We start from the raw sequence: 17,660 nt of genomic DNA, 5'->3' as shown, positions 1-17,660 counted from the left end.
GTCTGTCGGGAGCGGCGCCCTGGGCTGCTGCCCTGTCAGCCCGGCAAGGCCACCTCGGCACACGTCACCGAGTTCCTGTTGCGAATGCGCGTTTCACCCGCTGCTTAGCCGTAAAGTCAGATTTCGAGGCAACTTTCCGGTGGACTGTGGGCCGGTGACTGGCTGTGGGACTGTCCGTTGTCAGGGGAGGTGCCGTGGGGACCCCCGGAAGACAGAGGGTGGAATAGTGAGCCTGCTACCCTCATGACCAATGAATGTAAATGTTTTAGCTGTTAGTTGTGAAGAATAAATAGATAAGTTATTAGTAGCTTCTGGACTTTTCTCTGGGTTTTCATTATGTAGAATTGTCTCATGTAATTCCAGCTTATTGGGGACAAAGGATTCTGGATCCCAAACCCTAAATCGTGCGTATTTGGAAACGTGCCTCCTCTCCGTGTAGGACGTGATCCATGCTTCAGGGACTAGCCCTGCTTTGGTCCCTTTGAAAGTGACAAGGACCACGCTGGCCTGGAGTGGGAGAGGGGGAAGTAGGAGTTTTATATTATTTTAAGGTTGCTTAGCATATTTCAACCAAATGTGTAATAAAAAAAGCAAGTTCTAATAAATCGGTTAATAATTGCACATAGTGATGTTGCCTAGGTTTCCTACAGCAGTGAATGTTTTCTCATGTTTTAAATGTGTCTTGTGAGAAATTCCGAAGGACACTCTGCCGTCGTGAGCGCCGGGAAGTGGGATCCCCGGCTGGCGCAGGCGAGGTCTTTCCAGGCCTCGGAATTTGTCAATGTGAAAAAAGGGCTTGGTCCCTCCATCACCCGTGTCCCACTGAAGGGTTGACAGTCGCTCCTGCCCAGCCCATGGGCAGGGATCACGGCTGTTCTCCCAGAAGCTACCCGACACCGATCTGCCTTCACACTCGCGTGTTTTCGGTTAAAGGAAGCAAGTTCGGGTTTTATAATCTGCTCACTGTGGGCAAGTGCAGTTGAAGACTCCAGCAGTTCTGTAAGGGAATCTCGCTGAGCAGCAGTTGTGGGTGGAGTAAGGAGCCCTCGGGGTGGTGGCACTTACGTAACCAGGGGCTCAAAGCCAGTTACTGCTATTCCAGCATTGGGTGAGCCAGTTTATTAATAATAATCATGGTTAGAAATAATGGTAGTTTCAGTGTTAAAACACTATACACTTGGAAACGTAAATTTCCATCATCAGTAGTTTTTAAACAGTAAATTTTCCTTATAAAACTCTAATGATACGGTTAAAATTTGGCACTTATTAATTACTGGTTTTCCATAGAAAAACAATAGAAATTAACCTTTGAAAATTTTTTAAAAACAGATAAGGAAATTTCTTTATTATAAATCGTGCGATGAAATACTCCTCGTTAGCCACCTTAGAACTGGGCTGCAGCTTTGGCACCTGTGTGTTCAAAGCAAACATTGTTTTAAGAAGGAAAAAATTATTACTTATTGTTATATAACTCTAGAAAACTAAAATTCTCACTAATGAAAAACTCAAGGAACTAGAAAACAATAGCATGAATTGAGCAATTTTATGAGATTCCATTTTTTGAGGAATGTTGATAAGTTTGGCCTTAAAATAGACATTGCTTTTCCAGATGAGGTACAGTTGATTTCACATCTTGTATCTCTAACCTCCACCGACAGAAAACATCCCCTCCCTGACAATGCCCTCGCATTGCAGACTTTGTGATGCTTATTTTTGTGCCCGTTACATCTTCTCTAAAGCAAAAAGAAGCCCCCAGAAACACAAGGACCCCCCGAGTTGTGGGTGGGGCGTCCATACCTGTGTTGGTCTCTGAAACTGGACACATCAACCCATGTTCATTGTCATCATGTTTGCAGTGGTGTGTGATGGAGGCTCTACATGCGTTTTCCAGAAAGTGCCCGGCAGCCGGGCCGAGCTCCTGTGGGGCCTGGCAGGTGGTGAGCTGCGCGGTGGCGGTTCTCAGCCCGAGTCTCGCTGTTCTCATTTCTCACTCCACCCCCGCCCCGTTCATTTCCAGGCCTTTCCGTGGATAGTCCTCAGCCTTCTCCCTCCAGCCAGAAGAGCCCCCTGCGCCCTGCGCTGCAGGTGACTCTGGGCCCGGCCGAGCAGGGCCCGTCCCCCCTCCTGAGCCCTGTCCTCAGCGACGCTGGCGGAGCCAGGATGGACAGCGAGGACGAGCCGAAACCCAAGGTGGGCCCGACCCGAGGCAGAGGGGCCGCGGCTGGGATGGAGCCCCCTGGGGAGCCTGTGCCCCCCGCTCCGGGAGCCTCCTGGGCAGAAGGGAGATGCTGGGCCAGCACCCCAAGCGAAAGCTCTTCCTGAGATCCTCCGGTTGCCTTCCGGGGCCCTTCAGCTTCCTCTGTGCAAAGACAAGTTTCCTTGTTCCTTTCGCAAATACTTCCTGGCACCTGTGGGTTTCCGTGTCAGGCTGGGTCCTAGGGATGGGTGGGAACAGGAAGGGCCCAGCCGCCTCCTCGCCCTCCCTGCCCTCCTCCTTCCTTCCCTCCTTGCTTGGCCAGGCTTCCACTTCCACGATGGGGTAAGTCGGAGTGCAGATCTGGGGGCCCTGCCGTGTCTGGGGGCCAAGGGGGCCCTTGGGTGGGCGACCTGGCAGAATTGGGAGGGAGCGGAGGAGCCCGTGCGTGGGCGGTGAAGGCGGGAGGGTGCGTGGGTGTGGGCCGCGGGCAGCTGGGGGTTCGTGGTGGGAAGTTGGGGCAGTGCCCCCAGCGGATCCCTTGCCAGAGGTGACAGGAGTGGGGTCACGCCAAGAGTCCTCAGGTAGACAGTGACTGAGCAGAGAAGGCTGCTCGTTGGCAGAGCAGCTGGTGGCGGTGGCACCGTGGCATCAAGGAGGCCTTCACCTGCATCCTGGGTGATGTCATGGGGAAGGGGGTCCGTGGGGGTCCTCCCGTGGCTGTGGCTTTGCAGTGGGCACTATGGGCACAGGATCCAGGAGTTGGAGGTTGGGGAAGAGAAAGGGCTGTGGACGGTGTTGGGCCCAGGGGCCGCAGAGAGGAAAGACGAGGGGGTCCCCGAGCGGCAGCGGGAGGGAGAAGGTGGTGGGCCCTGCGCGGGAGGGGCGCCACCTCGGGTGCTGTTGCTGTGGCACCTCTGCACTCCTGTTTGTGTCGCATCCTGACTTGGCCAGAGAAAGTCTGTTCTGTCCAAGACTGTGTCTTCCAAGTGGCAGAGCCACCCCTGGAGCGCGTCAGATCTCTCGGCAGGTGGCATGGCGCCCCTGCGCTAACTCGTGTCCGCGTGGGGTGGGGCGGGTGCCGCCTTCCCCGGCCCCGGCCGCCACCCTGGGTGAGAGCAGCCCCCAGACCCGGAAGGCAGCGAGGCGGACACGAGGCTCGCTGCTCTGGGCGGCCCGTGGCGAGGGCAGGTCCTAGTCCCGGGGCCACCGCTCTGTCCTTGTCAGCTTCGACCTTGTCCGCCAGGCCTGCAGAGGCCACTGGTGGCCCCTTGGACAGTCCTGTTTGTCAGTGAGACGGTGGCTGAGGGACATCTTCTTATGTATATATTTTGGAAGCCTAACAGCAAACTGTTTAGCTCACTGTTTCTTTGGTACAAAAACACAAGTGGCTGGGAGGCGATCTGTTTTTAAAACTAAATTCTCATCTGTTACTTTTTATATCACAAAACATAGTTGATTCTTTGGGTGGTTCTAGGGGGTGACGGGGCTGATGGTGTGTGGCCCTGAGGGGGAGCTTGTTAATCTGATGCCACCTGGGAAGGCCCCCTGAGGTGGGGGCCCCTTGGGGCCTTCACAGAGCTGTGCTCTCCAGGGGTTGGTGGCCGGGTCACTGCAGAAGGAGGTTCTCTCAGGCAGGCCTTGGGCTCCAGCCCCTGTGCCTGGGGACCCTGGGCTCTGGTCCCATGTCTCCTGCCACCTCTCCTTGGGGAACAACTGTGACTCAATTCTGCATATCTAGGCGCACGTAGCAGGTCTGGCGTCCGGCTCGGGTGGGCTCCAGAGGGGCAGGACGGCCTTTCCCCACTGCCCCAAGGCGAGCCCATTCCCTGGGCACGAAGGGGTTGCGGAGCAGACTCGCCGGCTGCGGGCTGGCCTGGAGGCGCCAGTGACCCCAGCAAGGCTGCAGGGAGGCTCCCCGTGTCCCGCCGGGGGCTGGAGCTTGTCAGGCTCTGGCTTGCTTCCGGCTGCTCAGCTGTGGGTGGAGGAGCAAGGAGCTACCTGACCCTCTGAGCCCCCAGGGGTGCCATCTCGTCCCCTCCTCCCCAGCGTCTGCCACTGACGCAGACAGGGGGACACTCCCCTTTTGCACAGAGATGAGGGGGACCGACAGTATCCGAAAGGTGGGGAAGCCGAAGAAGGCAGGCGCGTCTTTCCGTGTGCGCGTGGGGCTGAGAGCCGTAGTGGCTCCCCTGCTTCGGGCACTTCCTGTGCGACCAGCGGCAAAGCTTGCAGGAAGCGTCCTCTCATCCAGGACTGTCCCTTGCCACCCACGTGTCCCTGAGCTGCAGCCTGGCTTGCCTGACGTTCAGGTTGGACACCACTCCAGAGACGTGGGGGACAGAACAGCGGCTCCTGCACTTTCTGTCCCCCAAGAGTTTCCTTCAGGGTTTTCCGTGGGCTACAGGGGCGCAGGGTGGGCCACGTGGCCGCCCCGGCAGCTGCTCCTGACCACACGGCCCCTCTGGTCCCCCGTCACCCACCGGCAGAGCCCGTGCTGCTGTCCTGGGCGTGCGTCTGCCTTGACCGCGGGAGAGGCTGGGGGCTCTGAGGACCCCGGGAAGGCGGCTGCAGTCAGGGAGCTGCACTGGACCCTCCCCCAGGGCCCCAGGCTGACCATTTGGGGGCGTTAGTGTCCTAAACCCCTGTCCCTTAGTCGTGTAGGGGAGGTGGGCCCTCCCGGACCATAAACATGGGCCTGTTGGGCCAGTCTGACCCCGGGGAGTTCACTGGGCATATCAAGCTTAGGTGGAGAAAAGACTTTTTAAAAGATTATACTGAATTTGGATTTGAAAAAGTCATTTTTAACATCAAGAAGCCCAAACAGAAACATGGGGAAAGTGTGAGGGTCGGAAAGGTGACGCAGCTGCTCCGTGGGGGGAAGGCTCGGTGCCCGGGGTAGGGTTCGGGCGGAGCATCTTGCTCACAGGCTTCCCTTGCGGCCGGCTGTGTCGGGGGTCCCAGGGCACCTCTGTCACCCTTTCATCCACCAGGGGCAGGCCGCCCTGCCAGGGTGCCCCAGCCTGTCCTGAGCTAACCGGGCCACAGGGAAGGCGACGTGGGCCCCGAGCACCGGCCCCCTCCCCCCCGCCCGGCCTCCGTGGGTGCCCGGCGCCCCCCACCCAGCCTCCGTGGGTGCCCGGTGCCCCCTGCCCGGCCTCCGTGGGTGCCCGGCGCCCCCCACCCAGCCTCCGTGGGTGCCCGGTGCCCCCTGCCCGGCCTCCGTGGGTGCCCGGGGCCCCCCGCCCAGCGCCCCCTGCCCGGCCTCCGTGGGTGCCCGGGGCCCCCCGCCCAGCCTCCGTGGGTGCCCGGTGCCCCCTGCCCGGCCTCCGTGGGTGCCCGGGGCCCCCCGCCCAGTGCCCCCTGCCCGGCCTCCGTGGGTGCCTGGTGCCCCCCGCCCGGCCTGGGCAGCACACTCAGACCACTCAGACTTCCGTGGTGTAGACCCAGCCCGTCTCCCCCCAGGACCTGCCCCGTAGCCCCCCCTGCCCGGGGTCATGACCCCTGGGCTTTCCCTTGGCTTAGGCCAAAAACGGCTGTAGCTGTGGCCACCTCCGTCCCTCACACGTCACATCCACACCGGAACTGAAGTTGGCTCAACCCAGACGGTGTTCAGGATCCCACCCCGCTCCCCTCCGCGCCGCCAGCGCCGGGCTCCAGCACGTCACGGTGCGCTCACACAGACCCCCACGGGCCCTTCTGGCCCACGGGCCTGCCTTCCCCTCCAGGAACCTGTCTCACCCCCTCCTACCACCCCCACTGCCCCCCTGCTCCCACCCCTTGACCTCTGACCTGTCTGCCGGCTACCCTGTCCCCTCTGAGTGAGGCCGTGGCCTGTCCCCTTCCCCCTTCCTCCACCCCCTCCCCTGCTCTGCTCTGTGCTTTCCGCAGCCTTTTTCTGCCGCGATACGGGACTTCCTTGTTACTTTTGTGTCCCTTCTTGCCCGTCTCCCCTTGGGAGGATGCCAGCTCGAGGGGAGCAGGGGCCTTTGCGCATGGGCACGTGCCAGGTGCCTGTTCGGAGCTGGCGCTTGCCCCGTTGACGTCTGCACAGTGAATGCAGGGACCGTCTGCCCTGAGGAAGTGCCCAGTGTGGCCGTGGGGCAGGCAAGCTGCCCGGGGCTGGAGCGGGACGTGGTCGCTGGGAGGTGGGAGCGGATGGAGAAGGGGCTGTCGAGCTGGGCCTTGGCAGAGGGCAGCTCCTGGAGGGGCTCAGGGCGGGGAGGGGCCCCGGGGCGGGGGAGGCCCCTCCGGGGACAGCACAGCACCTGCCGAGGCCGTTGTGAGGACTGTGCCGTGCCAGGAACGCGGAGCTGGGCGAGTGCACAGGGTCCCCACCGCCGCCCTGCCTGTGTGGCACCAGCACGCTGGGCAGAGACAGCCCTGGCAGATACAGGAGCTCCGGGGCTGGGCCATCCCTAGTCCTGCCGAACGCTGAGCTTGGGGTCAGGCCCACCTCTGCATCGAGGACGTCTCTGGTACTGGCACATCTAGAACGCACACTGTTTGGTCATCTTAACGACTGTCTTCCTGCGTAGGGTTAGTTACAGTCACACTCACACTCGTGGGTCTGTGCTAACGAGCTATGCCACTGGCAGTGATCTCTGAGCAATAATTTTATCACAAAACCAAAAATAAGCTTCAACCCTGTTTACATATATTATCTGAACAGCAATTCTCGTCTCCAAAAGAATTAACATAAAATGAGAAAAACATTTGAGGGAGCTACACCTGGGCTTAATTGTGACTATGATTTTACTCAGAAATAAATCCCTGCAGGAACTGGGGATGAAAACCCCGTGAAAGGTGTTAACTTGCGCAGAAGAAAGCAAGTGTTGGGAACTTCAGCCCTGCCCAGGCAGAGAGGGGCCGTCCGACAGGCCCTTGCTCACGGCTCGTCTCTGCTTCTTTCAGCGCCTGCCCGCAGACGAGGCCTATTTCATAGCAAAGGAGATTCTGGCTACAGAGCGAACATACCTGAAAGATTTAGAAGTCATTACCGTGGTATGAAAGTCCTTGATTACTCTGGTTTTTTTCTTAGTGCATCTTAAATCTAAGCACAGATGGAGGCTCCATCCTGAGAAATAGCTTTTGGTAATCACGAGACTTAGATGTGTATATTTTATTAAATATGTCTGCCTTAAAACATTTATTCTGAGGCAAGTCAGAACACTGAGGTCCAGGTTTTTGTGAAGCAGTAAAGATGGGCATGTGCCATTAGAAACTCCTGACCTGGAGTTGTTTTCTTGTGTTTGGAAATTGGACGGTCAGCGGAGGGTGGCTGTAGTGCTGATTTGAGCCGTCTTGGTCGGTGGTGGCTGGAGGGTTGTTGCTGGGTGTGCTGTGGTCACGAGCTCTCGGGGGACCAGCTTCTCAGTCCCCAGCAAGGGCCAAGCCTCCTGTCACACCGAGCTCCTCCCACAGTGGTTCCGCAGCGCGGTGGTCAAGGAGGACGCCATGCCTGCAGCATTGATGACCCTGCTCTTCTCCAACATCGATCCCATCTATGAGTTCCACAGAGGCTTCCTGCGTGAGGTGGAGCAGAGGCTGGCACTCTGGTAACACCACCGCACACTGGGCGGCCCCCGTGTCCTGACCCCACACCCAGGAGACCCCACCTTGACAGCCCCCGTGTCCTAGGCCCCCCACAGCACACACTGGTGGCCCCTCACCCGGGACCCCCACAAGCATAGCCCCTGAGTCTTGGACCCTGATGTGAGCAGCCCCCGCCCTCATCACCGTCACTGCTCCCAGGACTTCCTTTCCTCAGAAACTAATTCAGAAGAACCACTGTTTGAATGAATTACATTTTAAAATCCTGTGGGAAGAGGTAGAAATGCAATAATAACCTTTATTCATTCTATTCTAGGAAAGAGAATGAAAGGAGCAAGTTAATAGTGGGTGACCCCTTTGTAGGCTCGTTATCGTTTTTAGAGAATGGCCAGACGTGTACTAATTACTTCTGTCAAGTGTAGGCCCTGACTCGGGGCCTTCTACCTCAGAGCAGCTCCTTGACATTGGTCTGACTGATCAGGCAGCCAGTCACACTAGCATTGAATTATGGCACCTTCCACAAGCGTTCACGGGGTTTGCACTTCTTTGTTCCTCTTTACTTCAGGGAAGGGCCCTCCAATGCCCATGCCAAAGGTGGCCATCAACGAATTGGGGACATCCTGCTCAGGAACATGCGACAGTTAAAGGTAGGACGAGTTTGCCTGGTGGCTCCAGGCCTAGCACAAGTACTGTGGATGAAAGTGCATCCGTCCTTCCCCTCAGAACAGGCTCCCATCAGGCCAGTGTTCTCCTCAGGCTAGCAGTCACCTCAGAACCGTGATCACCTCGGAATAGCGTCCTCTCAGAACAGCAGTCACCTCAGACCCGGATCCCCTCAGGACCAAGATAACCTCCGACAAGGATCTCCTCCGACCAGGGTCCCCTCAGAGCAGGGTCCCCTCAGGCCACCATTCCCTTCAGACAGTGATCACCTCAGAACAGCAGTCACCTCAGACCAGGGACCCCCTCAGACCAGATGACCTCAGGACAGTGATCACCCCACAACAGAGTCACCTCAGACAAAGGTCCCTCAGAACAGCCATCACCTCAGATCAGGGTCCCCTTGGAACAAGGTCTCCTCAAGCCAACAATCACCTCAGACCGGCGTTACCTCAGGACAGATACCACCTCATACCAGAGGCCCCTCAGGTCAGCAACCACCTCAGACCAGCATCCCCTCAGGAGAGTGATCAGTGGTAGACCAGGGTCCCCTGAGGCCAAGCGATCACCTCAGACCAAGTCCCCTCAGGATGGAGATTGCCTCAGACCAGGATCTCCCTCAGGACAGCGTCCCCCAGAATAGGATATCTGCCAGGACAGGGTCCCCCCAGGACAGACTCCCCCTCAGGACAGACTCCCCCAGAACAGGGTTCTCCTAGGACAGGGTCTCCACCAGTACAGGGTTCCCTGGGGACAGTGCCCATAGCTGGTGTGGGGAGGACAGGGCTGCTGGGCTCGTTGTGCAGGGTCTCCTCTGCGTGGTGCGGCTCTGTGAGGGAGTGTGCCTAGGAAGACAGGGTCAGTGCCATGGAGACAGTCAGATGTCCCTCCATCGGGACCAGCTGCCACGGTGTCCACGCCCACAGAGCAGGTGCGCAGGCACTGTTCAGGGGTCTCCCCTTGTTAAACAGACGTGGGACGTCCCCTCATGCCGCACACACGCGCCCCGAGGCAGCCCTCCGGTGTGGCCACTCCTGAGCCACTTGCCGCTGTGACCACTCCTAGGCTGCCGCCTCCTCCGTCCCTCTCCTGTCCCCGTCCCCCAGTCCTGCTGGACTCTGGCTGCCCCGGCACCTAGAGTTTACTCTGTTCTGTCTTCGGGTAGCCCCCGCTTGAAGAGTTCTATTCTGCTCAGAGCCCCCTTTCCTACCCTGCTGCTTTTTTGGGTTTCTGAGCCAAGTTGTTAATTAGAAAGTTCTATCTATGCACTAATTTAAAATTGAAATACGTACAAGTCTGTTTGCTCAAGTTTGTCATACCACACAGGTCATCTTTAATGTCCATTACAGTAAATTGATTTAGTAATAAAACCTTCTAGGGGGTACAGGCTAGTTTAACAGCCCGTGTAGCACTCAGAGTCTGTACGTGTGCACACTGGACACGTGCTGCAGGAGCGTCAGGCGTGCTTATCCCGACAGCTGGCTCAGCGTGACCACTTGCTCTGCTCTCCAGTGAAGCTTCCAGAGCCAGCACCGAGGGCGGGCAGAGCTCCAGCAGGCTTTGTTCGCTCTGCGCGGTGCTCGCTCGCTGCGGCCCACACCGCGAGCTGTGGCCCTCCCAGCCCCAGCCCTTCCCCTGTCAGGGGAGGAGGAGGCCCCTGGTCCGTTCATGGCATGAGGAGTGGGGACAGCCGGCGGCGGGCCTGGCGTCTGGCCGCAGTGGGTTCGGGTCGCAGTGGCGTTGCGGTGGGCGAGCCAAGCTCCGGCTCACACAGGCTGGGCCGCTGGTCCCCGTGTGCCCCGCTGGGACTTCCAGGTGGCGTGTGACGTGCACGGTGGGGGCTCTGTGCAGGCGAGCAGGCTGCTCTCCCCCCGGGCCCTCCTGTGTGTCTCCTGACCCGCACACTCTCCTTTTGTGCCTCAACAGGAGTTCACCGGCTACTTCCAAAGACACGACGAGGTCCTGACAGAACTGGAAAAGGCCACCAAACGCTTTAAGAAGCTGGAGGCGGTGTACAAAGAGTTCGAGCTCCAGAAGGTTTGCTACTTGCCGCTCAACACATTCCTGCTGAAGCCCATCCAGCGGCTGGTGCACTACCGCCTGCTGCTGGGCCGGCTGTGTCGGCACCACGCGCCCGGGCACCACGACTATGCCGACTGCCGCGGTGAGTGTGGGCGCCAGGCCCTCGCAGCTCGAGGGCTGCTGTGGCCGGGAGGCAGGAATGGCCTCAGTAAACCCGCGGGCTGCGTCCTTAACTGGGAAGCGCAGGGTGCTCTGTCCCTGAGGGCCAGGGACCGTTGGCTGTGGCTGCTGGCCGCCCTTCCCTCCAGCGGGGGAGGGAGCTGCTGGCGGGAGCTCGTCCCGGCAACACCGGGCCTGTGCCTGTTCTGCTCCACCCGCCTCGGGCAGGTCCCTCTTGATCCCAAACCTGAGCATCAGGGGAAGACCTCTGATGGCCCTGCGTGAGTCGCAGGGAGTGGGGTGCTGTGACAGGGCAGTCTCCTGCCAGGGTCCCCCAGGGCTCCCACAAATGCACCAGGGAGGAGGTGCAACTTCCAGAGTGACCTGTTGCTGGTGAGTCCTTCTGTCCTGGGGTTCTGGCTCTGAAACTTACACATGTTGGCCAAGGTGGCCTGTTAGAAATTTCTGACATAGATGGACTTTGTCGTTTTGATTAGTGTTAAAGGGACGAAAGAATAAACTCTGACGTTTTTAACCTACAAATATGACTTCTATTTGTAGTGGAAATTTTGTGCAAGAAATTGCTATCAGATTTTTACAAGTAGATTTACCATTGTCATTAAAAGTGTCAGATGAAAAACTAGTTAGCATTTCCTTGTGGCAGGTTTCCCGTAACCTTGAATGGATGTCAATAAGGTGCTTTCTGATTCGCAAGAAACCAGATGGGCCATACGATGTTGAATTCTCTTCCTCTTCGTTCTGAAAACAATGTTTCATGTATGCCAAAAAGGAAGAGGACAAAATTGTATTTTAAAAAACACTTGCAAGCATTTTACGGGAAATACGAAATAATTACAGTGTATTTAAACGCTTCTCGTTGTCGGGCGCGTCCCACAGTGCTACGAGGTCGGCACAGTGCCAGGGCAGAGGGCGGCGGGCCACGGTGCTCGGGGAGGCCGGGCCGGGTCCCTGCGCACCACATGCTCGGGAGACCTGGGGGCCCCCTGCACCCCGTGACCTGGCAGGTTCCTCGTCCGTAAAACTCACCTCACAGGCTGGAACAAAAGCTCCGTGAAGCTGCGCGTGTGACGGTGCTTTGTAAGCTGTTCACGCAGCGCAGCGCTGATAACCGTCAGCCTCGATGCGTCTGCTTCAGACATGAGCCGTCCCTGGAGAGCGCGGGAAGCCCGGTGGCTCACACGCCTTCCCAGCTGACCCTTTCCCACCATGAGCCCCTGCGGGCACGGGCACGCCTGTCGCCAGGGGCCTTGTTGGGAGACGCCCCTGGGTGTGCAGGTGCCGCCAGCCATCTTGGTCTTCCTGGAACTTGGGCTGGACTCTCTGGACAGAAGGGGGTGCCTTTAGGTTGGGGCTTAGGGAAGGCGGCCTTGAATTTTCATTTGTCCTTCATTTCCGTGAGGGCTTCCCAAGAGCACGTGGCCTTGCTAGGTGCTACGTGGCGTCGGCTGGTACTACATGTATGTTGGTCCGTTAACGCCCCCACCTGCTCTGCTGCCGCGGTGGATTCTGTGGCCGACGCTGAGGAGGCACAGGGGACACACAGGCACCTCGGCTGCCATTAGGTCTAAACGGTGCCCAGTGCCACCCCCAGTGCCATGCGGAGCCCGGGCCGCAGTCCAGGCTTCTGCCCTGCACGGCGTGGGCGCGGCGTCGGCGGCCGGTGCTATCCAGGATGAGCCTGGCGCGGCGAGCGCTGCCCAGCGGCTGTCCAGGAGGACGGCTCGGCCCAGGCTGGGAGAGGGGCGAGCAGGGGTGGGGGGAGGGCAGAAGCTCCGGCATCTCACAGAGCAGGCGGCAGCTGGCGGGGCTGGCAGCCACCTAGACCTGCGCAGGCGTCACGGAAGCGTTCCCTGATGTTTTCCGTGTCACATGCACGTGAGCCGTGAAAGAGCGATTCTGCCATTTGTCATGACGGTCTCCATGTGCTTCATTCTTTTCTGACTGTTCTCTGCAAGCTGTGAAGGGGGTGTTGTCACCTCCACCGAAGGGGATAGAGCTGGAGCTGTCACAGGACTTCAGGCTGACAGACGTGCCCAGCGCAAGGCCGAGTGCAGGGCAGTGCGGGGGAGGGCTGGACCTCGCCCAGCTGTCGCCACGGGAGCCACGAATCGCTGTGGCCAGGCAGCGGGGGGGTCGACAGAAAGGAGGGAGAGAGAGGCCCCCGGCGGTTCCGGCAAGGAAGATCGGCCACCGCGCTCCGGGCAGTGTCGCCGGCAGCGCAGCGCCAGGTCCGGCCAAGCAGCCCTTCCCCCACGGCCCGCTCGGGGCTGGGAAGACCCATCTTAGCGTCTGATTTTGTGTTTGTCTTAGTAAGTTTCCCTTCTTTCTTTTTTTTTTTGAGGCAGAGTCTCGCTTTGTTGCCCGGGCTAGAGTGAGTGCCGTGGCGTCAGCCTAGCTCACAGCAACCTCAAACTCCTGGGCTCAAGCAATCCTTCTGCCTCAGCCTCCCGAGTAGCTGGGACTACAGGCATGTGCCACCATGCCCAGCTAATTTTTTCTATATATATTTTAGTTGGCCAGATAATTTCCTTCTATTTTTTTTAGTAGAGACGGGGTCTCGCTCTTGCTCAGGCTGGTCTCGAACTCCTGACCTTGAGCGATCCACCCGCCTCGGCCTCCCAGAGTGCTAGGATTACAGGCGTGAGCCACCGCACCCGGCCAGTTTCCCTTCTTGATTATAAACCTCACATCTTTGCTCAAACTATAAGATTAGTATCTGTTCCTCCATTCGAAGAGAAAATTACAATCGTTTTGAAGGTGCAAATCATTTAGCTGTTAACATTCAGTAAATCATTTTCCTCAAAGAACAAATACTGCCTTGCCCAGGATGGTAGAGTTCTTTTCCTTCGTCTTTCTCTTTACCAAGCCGGAGTACTGGCTCGTCAACGGTTTGGGTGGAACAAAGTCAGAGTCTCGGCGCCACCCGCGGGAGCCTGGCTTGCCGAGGGGGCCTGGTGGCTAAAGGCCGTGGCAGTGGCCCTGCAGGCCCCCAGGCAGAACCAGCCTGGAACTGAAACCACCTTTCCCAGGCCGGTTGCTGTCACCAGGTGGCGGGTGGAGAGTCTGTCCACACTGCTGCCCGAGTGCCTGCACTGAGGGGTCTCTCTGCGCAGACGCCCTGGAGGCCATCACGGAAGTGACCGCCACGCTCCAGAGCAGCCTGGTCCGGCTGGAGAACCTCCAGAAGCTGACGGAGCTGCAGAGGGACCTGGTGGGCGTGGAGAGTCTCGTCGCCCCCGGCCGGGTGAGTGGCCTCGCTCTGGGGCAGCTTGTGAGCCCCTCTGTCTGTCTGTGTTGAGATACAACCAGTAAAATATATCTCAGTAAGTTATGTTGAGATCTGATTCACACACAACAAAATTCACCCTTTTAAAGTGTATTATTTAGTAGTTTTTAGTATATTCACAAGGTTATGCAACCATCACTGTCTAATTCAGAACATGTTCTTATTTTTATTCAACTGTAAGCAAACAGCAGAATTAATACAACATTCAGCAACGCTAAACCGGCTTTTCTTACCCAAGGAAGATGGATCGATTTGACAGACACAGACGTAGGGATCCCGGCAACGCCGGCTGGCACGCTGGCCGCGCCCCCGCAGCACCAGAGCCCCCGTAGCCGTTCCCAGGATCCCGCGTCAGAGGGGCCGGAGCAGGACACTGACCCCTGTGCGGCCACAATCCAGAACATTCCCATCACCACAAACTGAAACCCTCACGCCCGTCAGCAGCCACTCCCCACTGCCCCCCTCACCCTGGCAACCACTGATCCCCTTTCTGTCTCTGAGGAGTTGCCTGTTCTGGGCATTTCGTGGAAATTGAATTATACGTTATGTGGCCTTTTGTGACTGGCTTCTGTCACTCAATGTTTTCAAGGTTCGTGCGTGTCGCAGCCTAGGTCACTACTTCATTCCTTTTTCTTTTTCTTTTTTTTTTTTTGGTGGAGATGAGGTCTCACTATGTTGCCCAGGCTGGTCCTGAACTCCTGGCCTCAAGCAATGCTCCTGCCTCAGGCTCCCAAAGTGCTGGGATTACAGGCGTGAACCACTGCGCCCGGCTGAGTACTTCATTCCTTTCTGTGGCTGAATTATATTCCATCCTGTGTGTACATGTCCCTCCATTCACCTGTCGATGGACACTTGAGTCTCCAGTTTTTGGCTACTGTGAATAGTGCTGCTATGAGCATTCATGCACAGGTTTTGTGTGGACATGTGTTTTCAATTCTCTTCATGAGGCAGGGGTCCGACTCCGCTCCTCTGCGTGTGGCCATCCAGCTGTCCAGCACCGTCTGTTGCCCTGGCTTGGCACCCTCGTAAGAGATCAGTGGACCACGGTCTGGATTTATTTCTAGACTCTCCGTTCCATGGTCTTTGTGTCTGTCGGGCTGCTTACTCTCTGTCACCAGAGCTTTTTGCTTTGAACTCAATACGATCAATGTAAGAAAATCGTTTTTTGTTTTTTTGTTTTTTTTTTGAGACAGAGTCTCGCTCTGTTGCCCGGGCTAGAGTGAGTGCCGTGGCATCAGCCTAGCTCACAGCAACCTCAGACTCCTGGGCTCAAGCAATCCTCCTGCCTCAGCCTCCCGAGTAGCTGGGACTACAGGCATGCGCCACCATGCCCGGCCCTGAAAATCGTTTTAAGAATTTCACGAAAGGCCAGCCGTGGTGGCTCACGCCTGTAATCCCAGCACTTTGTGAGTCCGAGGCGGGAGGATGGCTCGAGCCCATTTCAAGGGTTGCAGTGAGCTATGGTGACAGCACTGCACTCTAGCCCAGGCAACAGAGCAAGACCCTGTCTCTAAAAATAAATAAAAGTTAAAAATTGTGGCCGGGCGCGGTGGCTCACGCCTGTAATCCTAGCACTCTGGGAGGCCGAGGTGGGCGGATCGTTTGAGCTCAGGAGTTCGAGACCAGCCTGAGCAAGAGCGAGACCCCATCTCTACTAAAAATAGAAAGAAATTATATGGACAGCTAAAAATATATAGAAAAAATTAGCCGGGCATGGTGGTGCATGCCTGTAGTCCCAGCTACTCAGGAGGCTGAGACAGGAGGATCGCTTGAGCTCAGGAGTTTGAGGTTGCTGTGAGCTAGGCTGACGCCACGGCACTCACTCTAGCCTGGGCAACAGAGTGAAACTCTGTCTCAAAAAAAAAAATTGCATGGATATGTTTCCAGTCTAAACACAAATATTTGTGCATTAGAGTGTGTGTAAGTCGAGTTCCTGTGTTAGCCTTATTAGAAGAAAGTTTTGAGAACATGGAATTATGAGCTCAGAAAATGAATTAGACTGGGATATACAGGAGGGTTATGGGAGTTTGCGCTTATGGAGTTTGGGCTTTGACGGATACTAAGATCGTTCTGTCTCTTTTTCTCCTTGGCTAGTGCTGCCGGCTGGAAACTGCAGACGGGGGCTTGGTTACACATTGGCATTTCTCCTAATGGCCCCGGGGTGGGGGGGGCTGTCACGGGAGAGAGAAACAGGCCGCACAGGGCAGTGGGGGCTGCAGGCTGCCCACCCTCTGAGCTGCAGGGCTGTGGGGACCAACGGGATCAGCTGCCAGCTCAGGGCCCCGCGCGCAGTAGGTGCCGTGCAAATTTGGCCACTGTGACTGCAGATATTAGACAAAATCTCCAAAGTCTTTAGAACCGAGGGTCTCCTGTCTCCCTAAGTCGAACGTGTGTATCAGTCCAGAGACAGAAGCTGCACCAGTTTTCCGAGCAGAGGCCTGATAACCGGGTCTGGGGGTGGCTGCCAGGTGCCGGCGGGCGGGCAGACAGCCGGGGAGGGGCCAGGTGGCGGGAGGACCACGTGGGGGCCGCAGGGGCCTCCCCAGGGCTGGGGCCCAGGGGCTCAGCCGGGGTCTTCAGACTCAAGGGCTTGGCGAGGGGTCCGTGGAGCTGAGGCTCGGGGAAGAGGGCACCCCCGGGCCTGGGGCGCACCCTGGGGGGGCTCTGGAGAAGGGACTGCTGCCCGGGGAGTTCTGGGGTCTCCACGGCGACGGCCCTGGCGGAAACCCTACAGGCAGGACCGGCTGCTGGGGTGGAGCCACCCCTGTGACCTGCCCCGCCTTCCCCTGCAGCCCCTGGGTCCCTGTCTCGCCCGGGCCTCTCCGAGCGGGCGGGGGAGACGCGGGGAGACCCTCCTGTGGGCTGGTGACCTCGTGTTGTCCGTGAGGGTCACCTGCACAGTGTCCCTTTCTGTGCCTTTACACAGAACACTGGGCTGCCCACGCGTCCTCAGGACACACGAGCTGCCTCTGTAGAAAGGGCTCCGGAACAGTCCGAGCTAGCGATGCTTTGGGCCTCCCGGGCCCCCCCCATGCCATCAGCATGTCGGGGACCTCGCGGGGCACACGTGTGCGGCGCTGCGTGCTCCCGGTGCGGGCGGGAAAGGCGAGGGGGAATGCTGGCCAGGAGGAGGCTGAGGGCACCCCCTCGCTCCCAGAGAGGACGCGGCGAGGACAGCTCCTCCCGGAGCCTCCGCCCCTCGCTCCTCCGGAAGCTAAAGCCGGTGTGACGTTAGGGATTCTTTTTTCTTATTTAATGCCCTGCGGCAGCTCACTCAGGTTGCTCGGTAACATTGTGGGGACCCTCCCCTGCTCCCCCCGTTCCTCAGACCTGCTCTGCCCAGTTTTTCTCACAGCAGAACTCAGATGGCATCTTTGTGGCGGAACCTTCCAGAAGTCTCTCCTCACCAAGAACACCCTTCGCTTTACCTCTTGGTCAGCTCAGGCTCCAGAGCTCCTGGCCCAGGGCGGGTGCTCAGTAGGCACCTGTGGGGACTGAGTCAGTTGCCACCAGGACAGGACGTGGTGGCCGAGGGCGCTGCTGAAAGCAGGGGGGCCGCCGGGGGGCCACACAGCCATCCCTGCGCAGGGCTGTCCCCGCCTCACGGGACCTCGTCTGTGTCTTCCAGGAGTTCATCCGGGAGGGCTGCCTTCACAAGCTCACCAAGAAGGGCCTGCAGCAGAGGATGTTCTTTCTGGTGGGTTCTCTCCCCTGCGTGAGCTGCCGTCCCCGAGGAGCAGGTGGCCGTCTGTGCAGGCGGCACCT

At 58.1% G+C, this 17,660-nt stretch overlaps 1 protein-coding gene across 3 annotated transcripts in view; it reads left to right on the top strand.

Annotated features, from left to right (window-relative positions):
• Nucleotides 1-17,660, top strand: part of FARP2 (FERM, ARH/RhoGEF and pleckstrin domain protein 2) — a 114,566-nt gene that overhangs the window by 88,622 nt on the left and 8,284 nt on the right. For 2 of the 3 annotated variants that reach the window (XM_069476233.1, XM_069475327.1), the window contains exons 14-20: nucleotides 2,018-2,190; nucleotides 7,109-7,198; nucleotides 7,619-7,752; nucleotides 8,313-8,394; nucleotides 10,334-10,571; nucleotides 13,723-13,853; nucleotides 17,524-17,592. In XM_069476233.1, coding sequence (XP_069332334.1) covers nucleotides 2,018-2,190; nucleotides 7,109-7,198; nucleotides 7,619-7,752; nucleotides 8,313-8,394; nucleotides 10,334-10,571; nucleotides 13,723-13,853; nucleotides 17,524-17,592 — 917 coding nt within the window. The remainder of the gene's footprint in view (nucleotides 1-2,017; nucleotides 2,191-7,108; nucleotides 7,199-7,618; nucleotides 7,753-8,312; nucleotides 8,395-10,333; nucleotides 10,572-13,722; nucleotides 13,854-17,523; nucleotides 17,593-17,660) is intronic. The other variant, XM_069474615.1, reaches the window with a different exon arrangement.

Source organism: Eulemur rufifrons, chromosome 1 (genome assembly GCF_041146395.1).
Source record: "Eulemur rufifrons isolate Redbay chromosome 1, OSU_ERuf_1, whole genome shotgun sequence".
NCBI classification, from domain to species: Eukaryota; Metazoa; Chordata; class Mammalia; order Primates; family Lemuridae; genus Eulemur; species Eulemur rufifrons.
This window is presented reverse-complemented; position numbering and strand designations above follow the sequence as displayed.